Below are 15,896 nucleotides of genomic sequence, written 5' to 3'. Positions count from 1 at the left end.
GTTTGTCGATGAAAAATAACGATGACAAAAGACCAAAAAATCAAAGATCGTAACAAAAACAACAGAAAACTTCAATTTCTTCAGTTTTTTTTTTATTATTTTTAACACGAACAAAAACATTCATCAATTTAAAAAAAACAAGAAAAAAAAAGGTTTTCAGTCGAAGGACAAACGATAATAAATAGTGAGTTACTGACGGTAACCATGACGACGACGTACACTGATTTCAGACCTGCAACAAAAGTCCAGTTCGTCAGGAGAGAAAGTTCGGATTCTTCCGAACTCTGCGACGGAAAAACGTTTCTACCTCGAAAAAACGGGTAAGTTTAAAAAAAAAAAACTAAACAAACGAACGACTGAGATAAAAAAATAAAATGATTAAAAAAAAAACACGACTTCCCTTCAGGACGTTTCACAGGAAGTGATGGGCGTCGGCCAAAGAGACGCAGGCCGAGGTGTTGGCAGGTCGTGATGGAACCAGGAAGTCAACGACGCTCCAGAGGACGAGGACGTCTCATTCTATATCGTCCTCGCTGAGACTCTGAGCGCTAACGATACGCTGAAAACAAACAAACAAACAAACGTTTAGACCATCAGGGAGGAGCAGGAGGCGGAGCTACTTATTAAGGTGAAGGTGGTGTAGAGGTTCTGGATCAGTTGTGAAGGTGATGTAAAGGTTCTGGATCAGTTGTGAAGGTTGTGCAGAGGTTCTGGATCAGTACCTGGCTGATGCTGGGCAGTTTGGTGAGCAGCATCTGGAAGACGGGTGGAGGCAGCGTCTGCTGGAGAACCTGCAGCAGCTGCTGAGGTTGACCACACACGGCGATGGCGTTGGTCAGGTGATCCACGCCTTTCTCGTAGTCTCCTGCAGAGGAAACAACCAATCAGTGAGCTCCAAACACATCAACTGGGAGTGGCCATGTGTGGGGGGGGCGTTACCTTGAGCCAGAAGCTCCTCCCCCAGCTGGATCTCCTCCAGGAAGAACTTCTGCACGGCCTCAGCGTCCTTCAGGTCTGGAAGCTGAGGAAGAATCAAGCTTTAAAGGTTCATTCTGTCAACACCTGAGACACTAAACCTGGTCCAGGGCAGGTTTCTGAGTGAGTTTGAAGCTTAACCTCATGAGTCGCTCACCTTAGACAGTCCTGCGCTCTCACTCGCTACCTTCTGTTTACTCCGTCCTGAAACACAAGAGTCCACTTTAGACCAGAACCTGAGAAAAACCAGCTCCAACAAAACCAGTGACGTCATCGCTGAAGGTTTAATAAAGAATCTTAATAATGTACAAAGAAACATGTTAAAAACGCTGCAACAGAAACATTATAAACATTATAAAATGACTTATGTTACAAAAACATTTGAAAACACAAATACTTCACTCTTTAAAAAACCCGATTAATGGAAAAAATCGCCAGATGAATTGATGATGAAAACAACCGTTGTTCCCTGGTTTAGCTCAGTGCTAACAAAACACTTAGCAGAAACCGAACACTTTGACCGAGTACAAGCCGAATTGTCCCGAAGACACCGTGGTCACGTGCTGAATCATAAAAATTACTCTACGATGCGCATTCACTGAAAGTTTCGTAAAACAACTTGAAAAATGCATGTTTTCTGAACGTAGTTTGGCCTGAGGGCTTAAATGGACCCGTCATGGCGGACTGAACCGGAACTACAGACTGTGACGAGGTTCGTGAGAAGAACAGAACCGGAACCGGAACAAACCGAAACCGAACCGAACCGAACCGTGTGGTGTCCAGGCCTGGTGAAGGTGAAGAGAAGGAGGTCAAACACTCACGTTCTCGCAGCCTGTTCTTGAAGTTCGGGTCACTCCGTCGTTTCCTGTCGAAATAAATGCAGTAGCCGAAGAACAGCGCCCCGCACACTCCCGCAGCTAACGCGCTCGTCCTCCCGCCCATCATCACTGCCGGTGGCCGCTCGCTGTGCGGAGGATTGACGGTGAATTTACGGTGTTTCTTCTCCGGTGCTTGTTTTACCGTCAGGGAGCAGGCGGAGCGGCTCAGGACAGGAAGGACCCGCGAGGACCCCGCCGTCTGACAGCAGTTAGCTCATAGCTGTCCGTTCACCGCCTGACTGAAAACAAGATGACGGATAAAAAAACATTTGTGACGGTTTTTTTAAAGCCGTGAAAATAAACATAATAACGACTCTTAAACTTCTTAAATGGACGTAAATCCTTCATAGCGGGTTTTATGGAGTGTTTACACCAAACTCACAATAAAGGAGTCTGACACGGTTTTCAGTTCAGGCGAAGAAGAAACAACAACTGTCGTTCGTGACTTTGAACTGTAGAGGGCAGCATTGCACCAAGAAATCAAGCAGGAAATTGACTGTATTCTGTATCCGAGTTTAACTTTTAACTTTAAAGTTAAACTAAAGTTTAAACAATTACAAACATAAGAACCTGGGTTTACAAAGACGAGCGGTCAAATGTGACCAGCAGAGGGCAGCATAGCACCAAACATGAGAACGAGCGTCCACTTCCGGGGTCCTGGTTTACGTGGTAAATAATAAATAATAATTTATGTTTATTATTAAATAAATAATAATAATTAATACATGTATTTATTTATTATTATCACCACACAAATAAACAAACAAACACTGTGTCCTGAGGCATTATGGGTACAGCTAACTAAAGACAGTGACTCCAGTTTGCCAACAGGGGGAGCTGTTGATCCAGCACACACACACACACACACTGTGTGACTGTGATGGTGTTCACATTCAAATAGTCAGCAGCTCACATGACAACATGAATGAACACACACACAACACAGGAATGTGCTCACACACACACACACCAGAGACACCAGGAAAATCTGATTTAATCCACTTTAATAAAAGACTCGTGGAATAAAATCAGCGTCAGTTTAAATCTGCGACGTCACATGATCACGTCTTTATGTCACTGTGAGGCCGACGTCAGCGACAGGAAGCTGACGTTTGGAGCTTATCGTAGATGAGCGAGAGCGACATCGACGGATCAGACTGAATCAGACCTGAGAGTCGATCAGCTTCAATGATCACTGAGCTGTTAAAGCTGATTTAAAGCTTAAAGGGTCAGAGGTCACTGGGTCATGTGGAAGAAGACTGAAGTCACTGAGGGAATGAAGGAAAACACTGGGAAAATCATGATGATGATGATGGTGATGATGGTGATGATGATGATGATGATGATGACCTGCACAGGAACAGGAAGTGGAATCTTCAAAGCCTTGTCATGAAAAAACTTGGAATTTTAAGATTTAAGTTGGAATTCTGAGGGGAAAATTTTTTTTTATTTTATTTTATTTTGAGGAAATAAACTTGTAATTTTGAGAGAAAAAGTCATGTGTGGTTTTCATGAACAGACCAGATTCCAGACTCTCGTGGACTTCAGTGACCGCGGCTGCTTTTCCTGCAGCTCTGTCCTGTTTGTGTTGAGTGGAAAAGATGAAGCTGCACACACACACACACACACACACACACACACACACACACACACACACACACCGAGTGTGATTCTTGGACCAGGTTTTGGTCTGTGGAGGTTTGTGAAAGAATGAGACGCAGAAAAACATGGGAGTCTGATTTCTGAGTCCTGTGAGGAGACAGGAAGTGAGGAGGTGCTGGGACCAGTGTGTGTGTGTGTGTGTGTGTTAGCTTTCTAAGAACACTTGGCTCCGCCTCCTCACATCACGTGTGGGAGAGTGAGTGACTTTGGTGTGAGAAAGTGAGTGACTTTGGTGTGGGAGAGCGAGTGACTTTGGTGTGAGAGAGTGAGTGACTAGAGTGAGTGACTTTGGTGTGGTTTACTAACGTTTTCACTTCCCTGAACCACAGCAGAGACACGCCCCCTCTCACCGCCTGAGACTCCGCCCCCTCGACTTTGGTGTGTGATGTCATCGCGTTGGCGGAGAGAACTGGACCTTTGACGGTTTGTTGGGACGTTACGTAAGTCGTCGTTATTTATCGTTCGATCGCGTGTGTGTGTGTGTGTGTGTGTGTGTGTGTGTGTGATGACATTAACAGACTCACTGTAGGAAAGTGTGTAAACTTCCCACTGTTTTCACAGATCATCTGAGGTTTTTCTCGTCTCCTGCCACTGAAACGGTCTGGAAACACTTTCTTCATCATCATCATCATCATCAGAGAGGTTCTTCACTTCCTCCAACGTTTTCCTGTTTTCTTTATTCCAAGAAAATTCCGATCATTTTCCTCGTCCTCGGACTTCTGAGGAGACGACGACTGTGAAGCGTGTTTGTCCAGGAAGAGTGAGTGAGCGCCCCCTGCTTGACAAAAACGTCATACTATACTATGTCGTTCAAAATTTGACAATTTTTTTGAAAAAAAAAAATTTTGGTCCAAAATTTGACAATTTTTCTGAAAAAAAAAAGTTTGGCCAAAAATTTGACAATTTTTTGGAAAATAAAAATTTGGGTCAAAAATTGGACAACTATTTAGGGGGGGGGGTTTCCTCTGTGCACTCAGTGACATCAGCCGCTGCCTCAGGGTTGACTTTACTGAACATCGCCGCCATCTTTGACCATCACACACACACACACACACACACACACGCACACACACACACACAGATGACGACTGGCTCCATCGTTGTCGTGACGACAGCGTCGACACTTTGACGTCACTGTTTCCGCTCATTAAACAACGTAACGCCTCCTGAGTTTAACGTCCTGTAAAACAACGCTCCTGTTAGCTCGTACGTAGCACTGATATGTTTACTGTCGCTAATGCTAACGGGACTGCAGCTAGCTGAGACTCACTCTCCCACACAAAAGCCCATAGAGAAAACCAGTGATTTTAGCTCACAGGGACACAGGAGCTGCTGGTCCTCTGCTGCCTCGTGTGGTCACTTTGTGTCACTGAGTTAAGTCTAAAGTAAATATTTTAAAAGCTGAATTCACTAAAATCAGTCATTGGACTTTGGTGTGAGAGAGTGAGTGACTTTGGTGTGGGAGAGTGAGTGACTTTGGTGTGGCAAAGTGAGTGACATTGGTGTGAGAGAGTGAGTGACTTTGGTGTGAGTGACTTTGGTGTGAGAGAGTGAGTGACTTTGGTGTGGGAGAGTGAGTGGTTTACAAACTTCAGTTTTCCTTCTGTTTCTCAGTGTTTGTTTTTATTTCATACAAAATTCAAAGTTTTGTTGCATTTTATTTTGAAAGCAGACCTGAAGGAGACTTCCGCCCAGGGGCAGCCGTCACCGCTGATGACGTCACGTCACGTGACTCACGGAGACTTTGGGGGAATTCTCCCGGTGTGTCCTCCACACTTCACCTGGCAACAGCAGCTCAATTCTCTGATTGGCTGCTGGCAGTGTGACGTCACGCGTGTGGAATGCAGCAGAGGCACGCGCAGCTTCAGCTTCACGTGTTGCTGTGAGTGTGTTTGTCACCAGCAGCTGCTTCCGGTTCTGAGGATCTTTGATCTGGTTCTGGTTCCGATGTCGGACCCGAACACAAAGATGTGGCTGCTGTTCCTCAAACAAACCGCTGGAGGCAGCACTTGTTGAACTCAGAGGAATGTCTGCAGAGACGAGCAGAGGAGACAGGAGGTCTCACTCTGACCACAACATCTCCAACATCATGTTTGCGTTTTTAATGTTTTGTAAATAAATTTTTTTTTATCTTTTATTCTTGTGCTTCAGATCCTCATTTTGATTCTACAGCAGTAAAAATTAGGAGTAATTTTTTTTCTTCTGTTTTTCGGAGTAATTCTTTTTCTTTTTTGGTTCACGAGAGTTCTCGATAATTCAGAAAAAAAAGTAACTCTGAAAAACGGGGAAAAAAATGAGTCAGAAAAACAGGATTTTTTTTTAAACAAACCGAAAATTAATTACTCATAAAAACAGGACTTTTGTTATTTAAAGGCGCCATATGTAAGAATGTGGCCAAAAACAGTTACTACATTCAAATTCAAAATACAGAGGTCTTATAGGTTTTGTTTTCTGACGTAACTGTTCAACCTGTGGTTGCTTGGCAGCTGAGACTCTACTGACTGCAATGATTGGTAGACGGCGGTAGGTGGCGCCACATGACGCCAAAACATGATTTGCAGTCTGCAAAATATTTGTTTTAATGCAAATATATTGTCTGTACTGTTGTTGTTGGTGAGTTCAGTTTGTTATGAACATTATTCCTGAGTCTCTGTGACATTTTAGGAGGATTTTATGGCCAGTTGATTTAGATTTATCACATAATGCACCTTTAAGTGAATGCAATACGCTTCCGTATGATTCAAAGTACATTTCATAAATAACATTCAAATATTGACATAGTTTTTCCTCTTTTGTCCGGAGTGATCCCTCCCTTCTGTCGCCACACGGAGACGATCTTCGCCGCGCCCGCGGGCACGCGTCGTAGCCTCCAGCCCGGGGCACGCGCCGCTGACGTCACGGCTCCTCACGCTGAGAGCAGAGCGGAGTTTGTAGCGCGAGCTCAGACGGAGGCGCGCGGCACACGGAACCATGAAGTCCCGCAGTGAGCGCGAGCCTGACGCTTTGTGACGGAATAAAAAACAACAACAACAACAACAACACACACGCACGAACAAACAAAACAACAACAACAAACAACAACAACAAAGCGCGGGGTTTCTTCTTCCCGCCGCCGTCGTCTTCACGTCAGCAGCCGGCGGACATTTTGGAGAGCGCTGTTCTTCTTCTTCTTCTTCTTCTTCTCTGAGGGGAAACAACAACATGTCCGCGGCGCTCTCCGCCTCCAGGCGTCAGTCCTGTTACCTCTGCGATTTACCGCGCATGCCGTGGGCGATGATCTGGGACTTTACCGAGCCCGTGTGCCGCGGCTGCGTCAACTACGAGGGCGCAGACCGGGTCGAGTTCGTCATCGACACCGCGCGGCAGCTGAAGCGGGCGCACGGCTTCCAGGACGGCCGCTCTCCGGGGCCGGCGAAGCAGCAGCACCAGCAGCAGCAGCAGCACGCCGGGAAGGACACGAACCACTCGGCCGGAGACCCGGGCTCCCGCCCGCCGCAGCCTCTGGACCGCTACCCGCTGTCCGAGCGGCCGCCGCGGCTGGGACCGGAGTACCAGGCGGGCAGGCAGGCGAACGGCCTCCCGGTGCCCAACGGCTTTCCTAAACCCGACGAGCCGCCGGAGCTGAACCGCCAAAGCCCGAACCCCCGCAGGACCAGCGCGGTTCCCCCGAACCTGGTGCCTCTGGTGAACGGCGGCATTATTCCCACCGTGCACCCGCTCAACGGACGCCCGCTTCAGATGGGTCTGCCGGGGGCGCCGGGGCCCGGGGACCACGGTAAGAGAGTCGAGGAGCAGAAAGACAAACACAGGCCGGACATGGCGGACATGACGGACCCGCACAAAGACTGGGTCGGTAAAGGGAAGACGGTCCGCGACCTGATGGCGCTGCACGCGTTCGACGGAAGGTTCAAGAAGGAGCACGCGGCCATGCAGAGGGTGATGGGGTACGAGCCCGGCGGAGCCACGTCCTCCAAGACAGGTACGCCCCGCCCCCTTCCGCATGGACAAGGGTCTGCTGTTTTACGTTAGTGGTCGCTCACCAACATCGTACACTTACGTCGCGATTTTATCGCACATTTCAATACAAAGTATTCAACGTAATTTGATTGTTGTGAATTTTATCATCGCGTTAATCAATTGTTAATGTTTTACGTTAGTTGGTCGCTCACCAAAATCGCAATCGTACATCACAATTTTATCGCACATTTCGAAAACATAATTTGATTGTTGTGAATTTTATTATCGTGTTAATAACGGTTGTTAATGTTTTACCTTTGTGGTCGCTCACCAACACCAACATCTTACGTCGCGATTTATCGCACATTCCGATATATAAAATGTTCATCGTAATTTGATTGTTGTGCATTTTATTATCGCGTTAATCGCGATTGTTGATATTTTACGTTGGTGGTCGCTCACCAACATCGTAGTCTTACGTCGCGATTTTATCGCACGGTCCAATACAAAATATTACTCGTAATTTGATTGTTGTCAATTTTATTATCGCGTTAATAACGATAGTTTATATCTCACATTAATGGTCGCTCACCTCTATCTGTGCAGTCTTTCGGGAATCTTCCTTTATTTTTCTTCTTTTCGTTGATTATTCGTTCTTATTTTGTGGACGTAACTTTTTTACTCTAACGATTTATTTTTTCACGTTAACATGTTTACAAAAAATAAAAACGTACTTGCGATGTTTTATGCTAATTTTTTAAGTCGTTTGTAATGATGCAAATATTTATGGTACACGTACAGAACACAGATTATTGACTTTAAACTCCGCCCATTTATCAGTTTATGCTGAGTCATGCTTCTGTGGCGTAAACCCCTCCTCTTCCTGTCCCCCCCCCCACAGACAGGGGGAAGCACCCACGCAGCATGAAGAGGAAGGCGTCGCCGGAGCCGGACGGAGAAGGCAGCGGCGCTAAGATGAACGGCGGCGGCGAGGGTCCGGCGTGGCTCCCGTCGCCCTCCGACGTCCTGAAGATGCCGCCCAACGCTCTCCCGGGTTTCTCGTCGGCCCCGCCCTCCACCGTCTCCCCTCACTCGCGCACCACGCCCCCCGAGGCCGCCACGCCGCAGAACAGTCAGTCCCCCATGGCGGCGCTCATCCTCGCCACCGACAACGCCGGCTCGCCCAAGGACGCTAACCAGGTCCACTCCACCACGGCGGGCGCGCGGCGGAACAGCGGCAGCCCGCTGTCGCCGTCCTCCACCTCTCAGAGGAGGCTGGCCCAGAGGGAGGGGCCTGGCGGTGGCGGCGGTTTGGACGCCCACGCGGCGCCACCGCCGCAGCAGAGCACTCCGGACTCTTCGGTGCCCCCTGGCAGCGTGCCGCTGTGCTGCACCCTGTGCCACGAGCGGCTGGAGGACACGCACTTCGTCCAGTGTCCGTCGGCGCCGTCGCACAAGTTCTGCTTCCCGTGTTCCAGGGAGAGCATCAAGCAGCAGGGCGCCACCGGCGAGGTGTACTGCCCCAGCGGCGAGCGCTGCCCCCTGGTGGGCTCCAACGTGCCGTGGGCGTTCATGCAGGGCGAGATCGCCACCATCCTGGCCGGAGACATCAAAGTGAAAAAGGAGAGAGACCCGTGAGACGTTTTTTTTATACGCCGAGAACAGAAGAACAGCAGAACAGCGCCCCCTGTGGGACATGTACATAGTGGACAAAGGGAAGCGAAGACTTCATCAAACATGGCTCTAACAATTCTGTTCGTCTTCTTCTGCGTACGTCGTCTTTCTATGTTTTGGAAGATAAATGTTTGTCCTCGTCCTCGCGTGTCGTCTTCATCGTCTTCTTCATCTTCATCGTCTTCTTCTTCTTCGTGGCTGTGTTTTTACGTCCGGACACAGATGATCGTAGAATGTGAATAATCTGAGCACTTGGCTGAAACATTAATAAACGAGACGAGATTTAAAAAATCAACAAACTGCTTCTACTTTCTGCACATGAACGTATGAACACACGTAACGTTACGTTAACGTGTTATAATCTGATGTTTCTTCACGTTCGGGTTTTAAATCGACTGTAACGTTCCAGCGCCCCCTGGTGGCGCTTCAGTATATAAATCTGTGACCGTGTCAAACTATATTTAATATTCTTATTTTTTTTAATTAAATTTGTAAGTTGCTCAGTTGCTGAAACAATATTATTATTATTATTATTATTTTAATATTTGGTTCCTCATATTTATTTAAAAACATTGATTCTCTAATATTCTCACACACACACACACGCATGTGGTTATTGTTGTGAAGACTTCACTTCCTGCCACAGTCTCCGCCCACTTCCTCAGTGTACGCACACACCACTGAAGGTGTGATGATGTCATCAGAGACGCTCTGTCACGGCGTCAGGTGAGCAGTGATGTCACTCCAGGCTCCGCCCCTCCCTCCCCCCCCCATTAGACTTCCTGTTCGTCCACAAAATGGCCTCCAGAGGTTTTCTGAATCTGTCTCCGTCTCCATGACGACCACGAGCTGTGGAGCCTCTGATTGGCTCCCGTCAGGATTTGACTTCAGGACAAAAACAACACGAAGCACTTCAGATAGGCTCCTCCCCCTGGAGGGCAGCGTCAGGGTCACATGACCCTCAGTGGAATTCCTGAGTCACTGCCCCCCCCCCACACACACACACACACTGTGACTCCTCCCCCTCTGCTGCAATAACACGCCCTCCTCCACTGTTCAAGGTTGGTGTGTGTGTGTGTGTGTGTGTGTGTGCGTGCGTGCGTGTGTGTGTGTGTGTGCGTGCGTGCGTGCGTGTGTGTGTGTGTGAGTCACAGACGCCCAAATATAGCAGCAGCACGAGCTGTTGAATGTAAACATGAGTGTGTGTGTGGAGCTGCTGACACGTCACTGACTGACAGGAAGTAAAGACCACAGGGGGGGGGGGGGGGGGACTCCTTTCATCCACACTGAAACATTCTAATCCTGCGAGCAGTGAGTTTACACCAAAGTCACTCACTCTCCCACACCAAAATCCAAAGAGTAAACTTGACCACACGAGGCAGCAGAGGAGCAGCAGCTCCTGGTTTTCTCTGTGGACTTTGGTGCAGGATAACTCTTAAACACTGAACTGTCCCTTTAAAGAGCCCAGAATAAACAGGCGTGTGTGTGAAGAGCTGCAGCTGTGGTCCAGAGGTCAAAGGTGAACACAGCAGGAAGCTGTGTGTGTGTGTGTGTGTGTGTGTGTGTGTGTGTGTGTGTGTGTGTGTGTGTGTGTGTGTGTGTGTGTGTGTGTGTGTGTGTGTGTGTGTGTGTGTGTGTGTGTGTGTGTGTTAAGGTCACTGGAGGGTTAAGGTTTCACTGGTTCGCTTCAGATGTTTGTTTTAATTAGAACTTCATGTTTCCAGAAAAAGCTGCTCACACACTCACACACACACACACACACACACACACACACACACACACACACACACACACACACACACACACAGGTGTCTGTATCACTGATGTTATTTATACTCTCTCACCTCCTTTGGTGAAGTTCAGCCTCTGAGAGTTTGATGACGACTTTGGTGTGGGAGAGTGAGTGACTTTGCAGCAGCTAACAAAGTTGGCCAATGTAGCAGCTAACTAAGGTGGCTAATGTAGCAGCTAACTTGTCACGGTGGCTAACACTGCTTCAGCTAACTGTTTGTGTTTGTGTAGTAATAATTCATGTAGCCATGCTTTTATTTTCTGAAGTCTCAGCTGCTGTTGTCTATGAGTTTTATTTTGAAAAACAAAGATGGACGTGAGTTGGTAGAGACTAGTGTGTGTGTGTGTGTGTTTGTTCAGATGCAGCCTGATGACCCGCCCACGACCTCTGACACCCAGCTGTGTGCGTGTGTGTGTGTGTGTGCGTGTGTGTGTGTGTGTGTGTGTGCTGTTGGACACTGTTGCTGTTGTCCTCTCTCCTCCGTCCTCTGCTGTCCATCAAAGTGACAGCAGCTCGTAAACGCTAGCGTAGCGTCGTTTAGCAGTGACAGCTTTACGAGCTCTGGCTGCTGCAGCCGTCTGTTAGCGTTAGCGAGCGAGCGTTGTAACCTTCACTCGTTCATATTTGACACTGATCGCTCATGCTAAGCTAACTCCTCTCCTGGGTCCAAATGCTAAGCTAACTATGTTTAAAGTTTTAAAGAGTGTAGGAAGAATTTGGCGACACCTCATGGTGTGACGGCAGACTGCAGCACATTACTCTTCGTTTGCGTCGTTAGCTTCAGCGCTAACTCAGTGGCTGTAGCGACATGGCTGATGTTGATGTTAAACTTAGTTCTCAGCAGCAGGGGGCGCTCACCGCTCAGTCCACGCCTCAGTTGGTCAGGGGGCAGTGCAGGTCAAAGGTCAAAGGTCAGTGTGTGAGGAGGTGGCGCTCGTCTTATCTCCTGACCTCTGAACAAGAGACGAGTCGAGCTTCTGATTCGTCCTCACCTCTCAGACGGCCCCTCCCACACACACACACACACACCCTCCCTCTCATGATTGGGTGTGATCACAGTTAGTTACCATGGCGACAGTTTGAGCAGCAGAGGAGACGTGAGGACTGTTGAAGGACGTGGGGGGGACACAGGTGTGTGTGTGTGTGTGTGTGTGTTTTAGGGTAAACTCATTACTAACCTTAACCCTAACCAGTTAATGATTAACACTAATCTCATTAGGACCAGGTTTTGGTCTCCATGAAGACCACACACACACACAGACACGCACACACACGCACGCACGCACACACACACACTATTTCAGTCATTTCCTGTTTTTCTTGTGATGTCATTCTCACACTTCCTGTTTCTCCTCACCTGCTCATTTCCTGCCCCTGCGTTTGTGGCTGGTAAACCCTGTTCATCATCGTCGTCGTCACCAAAGAAGGACAACAGCAGCAGAGTAAGCTAACGCTAACACACACACAGCAACTAACCCATTTTCATTCTGTTAGCATGCTAACACCACATCTATGCTACACTCACTGTTTGTAAACCACTCACTCTCCTCACACCAAAGTCACTCACTCTCCCACACCAAAGTCACTCACTCTCTCACACCAAAGTCACTCACTCTCACACACCAAAGTCACTCACTCTCTCACACCAAAGTCACTCACTCTCTCACACCAAAGTCACTCACTCTCCCACACCAAAGTCACTCACTCTCTCACACCAAAGTCACTCACTCTCTCACACCAAAGTCACTCACTGGTTTACAGACTTCAGTTTAACAGTCTTTCCAGTGTCCCGTGAACCGTGTGTGTGTGTGTGTGTGTTGATTTGATTTGATCATTTACCTGCAGCCCAGTTATTTTTCCTCCATCTCACTTCCTCCTAATGGATGTGCACTCAGACTGCTTATCTGTGGACACACACACACACACTCACACACACTCACACTCACACACACACACACACAGTGGGTCAGAGGTCACTGGGTGCCCTTGGCGAGACAGATAAGCTGGTGTTATGTGATTACAGCTCAGTTATTGTGCAACCACATGACTCAGTGAGTGTGAGTGTGTGAGTGAGTGTGTGTGTGTGTGTGTGAGTGTGTGTGTGTGAGTGTTTTCCTGTGTGAGTGTGTTTTGTGTGTGTGAGTGTTTTCCTGTGTGTGTGTGAGAGTGAGTGTGAGTGTGTGTGTGTGTGTGAGTGAGTGTTTTCCTGTGTGTGTGTGTGAGGGAGTGTGAATGTGAGTGAGTGTGTGTGTGTTTTCCTGTGTGAGTGTGTGTGTGTTTTCCTGTGTGAGTGTGTGTGTGTTTTCCTGTGTGAGTGTGTGTGTGTTTTCCTGTGTGTATGAGTGTGTGTTTTCCTGTGATGACCTCACTGTTTGAACGCATGAATGTTTGTTTGACCACTGTGAGGCTCCGCCCCCCCTGTCCTGACCTCTGACCCCTCAGCTGCTGCACACACACACACACACACACACACACACACACACACACGAAACAATCACAGGAAAACAGAATGAACCTGGGATGGTGACGGTGCACTTCCTGCTGGCAGCAGGTGGCGCTGTGGCTGGGCTCTCGTCTGTCCCGCCCCCTTTTGTCCCGCAGCGTAACCCGACACCGACATTCCCGACATTCCCACGTCCACGTTCCCGCCTCCTCTCAGAGAGGAGCAGGGGGCGGAGCCTGCGGTGCGCGGGCCACACGCGCTCCCTCCGTATGTTTGATTATTAAACCATTCATCTTTCCACGTCAGAACAAAGACTTTTATTTTGAAATGCTTAGGGGAATGTTGTGATCCATTAAAAGGCTCAGTTCAGCTGTGTGTGCTGCGAGCGCCCCCTGCTGCCGAGAAACAGCCTGAGGACGCGCCGAGTGTGTGATGGAGCAGACGCAGGTCGGTGGATCTCTGCTGCCACCTGGTGGACTGATGAGGGAATGAGCACCAGGTCAGAGGGGATGTGTCCTATTATCACTCACTCTGCCTGAACCAAACCTCATAGAGTAAACCAGTGATTTTAACATCACACAGGAGTTATTGATCCACTGCTGCCTCCATCACTACGTTATGACTGATTCGGTAAAATTCGGCTTTGAAAATATTTAATTTAGTGACACAAAGTGACCACACGAGGCAGCAGAGGACCAGCAGCGCCTGTGTCCCTGCGAGCTAAAAATCACTGGTTTTCTCTATGAGGTTTGGTGTGGGAGAGTGAGTGGTTTTATTAAATTGTATAAAACCTGTTTTTTTTAAAGCAGCAGGGGGCGCTCACAGCGCACTTCAAACACCAATAAAGACAAGAGAGGAAAAGGTAAACTTACACATAAGATTTATTATTAGAGCCACATTTGAGTTAAAAATCTACAAACAAACGTTACAATAAATAAGATATTTTCATATTTACAGCAGAAATGAGGGCGGAGCCTCCGACAGTGAATAAAAGCCTGTGTGTGTGTCAGTGTCCAAACATCTCCTGTGAGGCGTACGTCATGTAGAGGAAGCCGTCGTCGTCCTGATGTTCTTTATAAACCTGAGCCATCGTCAGAGACATACTGGCCAGACCACTGCTGTTCACTAACAGGTAGAACGCTTGAGTGGGCAACAACGCCATCCTGTTCCTGAGGAGGGGGCGGAGCAACAGACAATAAGACTGAGGGGGCGGAGCAACAAACGCGTTAGACAGTAAGACTGAGGGGGCGGAGCAACAGACACGTTAGACAGTAAGACTGAGGGGGCGGAGCAACAGACACGTTAGACAGTAAGACTGAGGGGGCGGAGCAACAGACACGTTAGACAGTAAGACTGAGGGGGCGGAGCAACAGACAATAAGACTGAGGGGGCGGAGCAACAAACGCGTTAGACAGTAAGACTGAGGGGGCGGAGCAACAGACGCGTTAGACAGCAAGACTGAGGGGGCGGAGCAACAGACAGCAAGACTGAGGGGGCGGAGCAACAGACAATAAGACTGAGGGGGCGGAGAAACAGACGCAATTCCATTTCTAATCCCAAACATCTCAACTATTTGTCGCCTTCATTCAGGAAAAATGTCAATGAATGAACGACTGTGTTCTGGCTCCTCTGGGAGAAAAGTCCCACAATGCACTGCAGGAAGACGAGTGCCTTTAAAACATAAAAAACAAAAAAAACCTGGTCGACAATCACACGTCTGTCTAAATGTTAAGTTTGTAAACCACTCACTCTCCCACACCAAAGTCCACAGAGAAAACAGGAGCTGCTGGGTCCTCTGCTGCCTCGTGTGGTCGGCAGCAGAGGACCAGCAGCTACTGTGTCCCTGTGAGCTAAAATCACTGGTTTTCTCTGTGGACTTTGGTGCAGGGAGAGTGAGTGGTTTACAAACACCGAGATAAAGACGTATCGTAAACCAACTGAATCGTTTCTTCATCGATGAGGACGAGGATGATGATGATGATGATGAAGAAGAAACTTTACCTGATGATGGTGACGAACTGAGTCATGGTGAGCTCGTGAGGAACCAGGAACTTGGTTTTGTCCAGAGGAGGAAGAAACTTCTCACGCTCATAACGTTCAATTATCACCTGAGGAAGAGGAAGAGGAGGAAGAGTTACACACACACACACAGCTTTATTTAAAATGGTTTTGTCCAAATCTCACTTGTTTAAGTTAGTGGAAGCAGATTTTTTTTTTAATTCATTTGAAAGACGCTGAACTTTTTCCAACTTTAAAGTAAAACAAGTGTGAAAAACACTGAATATTAACGAGTCAGTGACGAAACAAACGTTCTGACGTCATTCTGTAAAACACGTGACGTTTCAGAGCAAAAACTACAAAACACGGCAAAGAGTCACAAACCTTTAGTCTTCTGACGTTTTTAAACAATAAAAAAACCAAAGAGTCAGAAGTTTCTCACCGGGATCTTGTTTGGAAACTTAGACCTGATCCCCGACACTTCCTGTCTCCTCGTGGCTGCAGGAAGACAAACACA

The 15,896-nt window shown here is 47.9% G+C and overlaps 4 protein-coding genes across 4 annotated transcripts in view; 2 read left to right on the top strand and 2 right to left on the bottom strand.

Annotated features, from left to right (window-relative positions):
* Positions 1-100: 100 nt before the first annotated feature.
* Positions 101-2,009, bottom strand: tomm20b (translocase of outer mitochondrial membrane 20b). Its single transcript, XM_083905899.1, has 5 exons — positions 1,797-2,009; positions 1,133-1,179; positions 940-1,021; positions 723-865; positions 101-559 (listed from the first exon to the last, which is right to left on the bottom strand). The coding sequence occupies exons 1-5, from the start codon at positions 1,918-1,920 to the stop codon at positions 515-517; spliced, it is 441 nt and encodes a 146-aa protein (XP_083762025.1). The 5' UTR covers positions 1,921-2,009; the 3' UTR covers positions 101-514.
* A 4,321-nt stretch (positions 2,010-6,330) lies between these two features.
* On the top strand, positions 6,331-9,416 carry irf2bp2b (interferon regulatory factor 2 binding protein 2b). The gene is made up of 2 exons (XM_083905884.1): positions 6,331-7,494; positions 8,374-9,416. Exons 1-2 carry the CDS (start codon positions 6,717-6,719, stop codon positions 9,108-9,110), a joined length of 1,515 nt encoding a protein of 504 aa, XP_083762010.1. The 5' UTR covers positions 6,331-6,716; the 3' UTR covers positions 9,111-9,416.
* A 4,971-nt stretch (positions 9,417-14,387) lies between these two features.
* map1lc3c (microtubule-associated protein 1 light chain 3 gamma) overlaps positions 14,388-15,896 on the bottom strand; it is a gene marked incomplete at both ends in the record, with an annotated part of 1,645 nt that continues 136 nt past the window's right edge. Inside the window, 3 exons of the mRNA XM_083905900.1 lie at positions 14,388-14,550; positions 15,383-15,489; positions 15,822-15,877. Of these exons, the coding sequence (XP_083762026.1) occupies positions 14,388-14,550; positions 15,383-15,489; positions 15,822-15,877 (326 nt within the window). The remainder of the gene's footprint in view (positions 14,551-15,382; positions 15,490-15,821; positions 15,878-15,896) is intronic.
* The window catches only part of strn (striatin, calmodulin binding protein), a 15,609-nt gene continuing 14,136 nt past the window's right edge, over positions 14,424-15,896 (top strand). The window contains exon 1 of the mRNA XM_083905872.1: positions 14,424-14,513. The gene's annotated coding sequence lies outside the window, so the exon portion shown is untranslated. The remainder of the gene's footprint in view (positions 14,514-15,896) is intronic.

The sequence above is a fragment of the Microchirus variegatus genome (assembly GCF_963457635.1).
Source record: "Microchirus variegatus genome assembly, chromosome: 19".
In the NCBI taxonomy this organism is placed as follows: domain Eukaryota; kingdom Metazoa; phylum Chordata; class Actinopteri; order Pleuronectiformes; family Soleidae; genus Microchirus; species Microchirus variegatus.
Note: the sequence above shows the minus strand (reverse complement) of the source record. Positions and strands in the feature narration are given on the sequence as shown.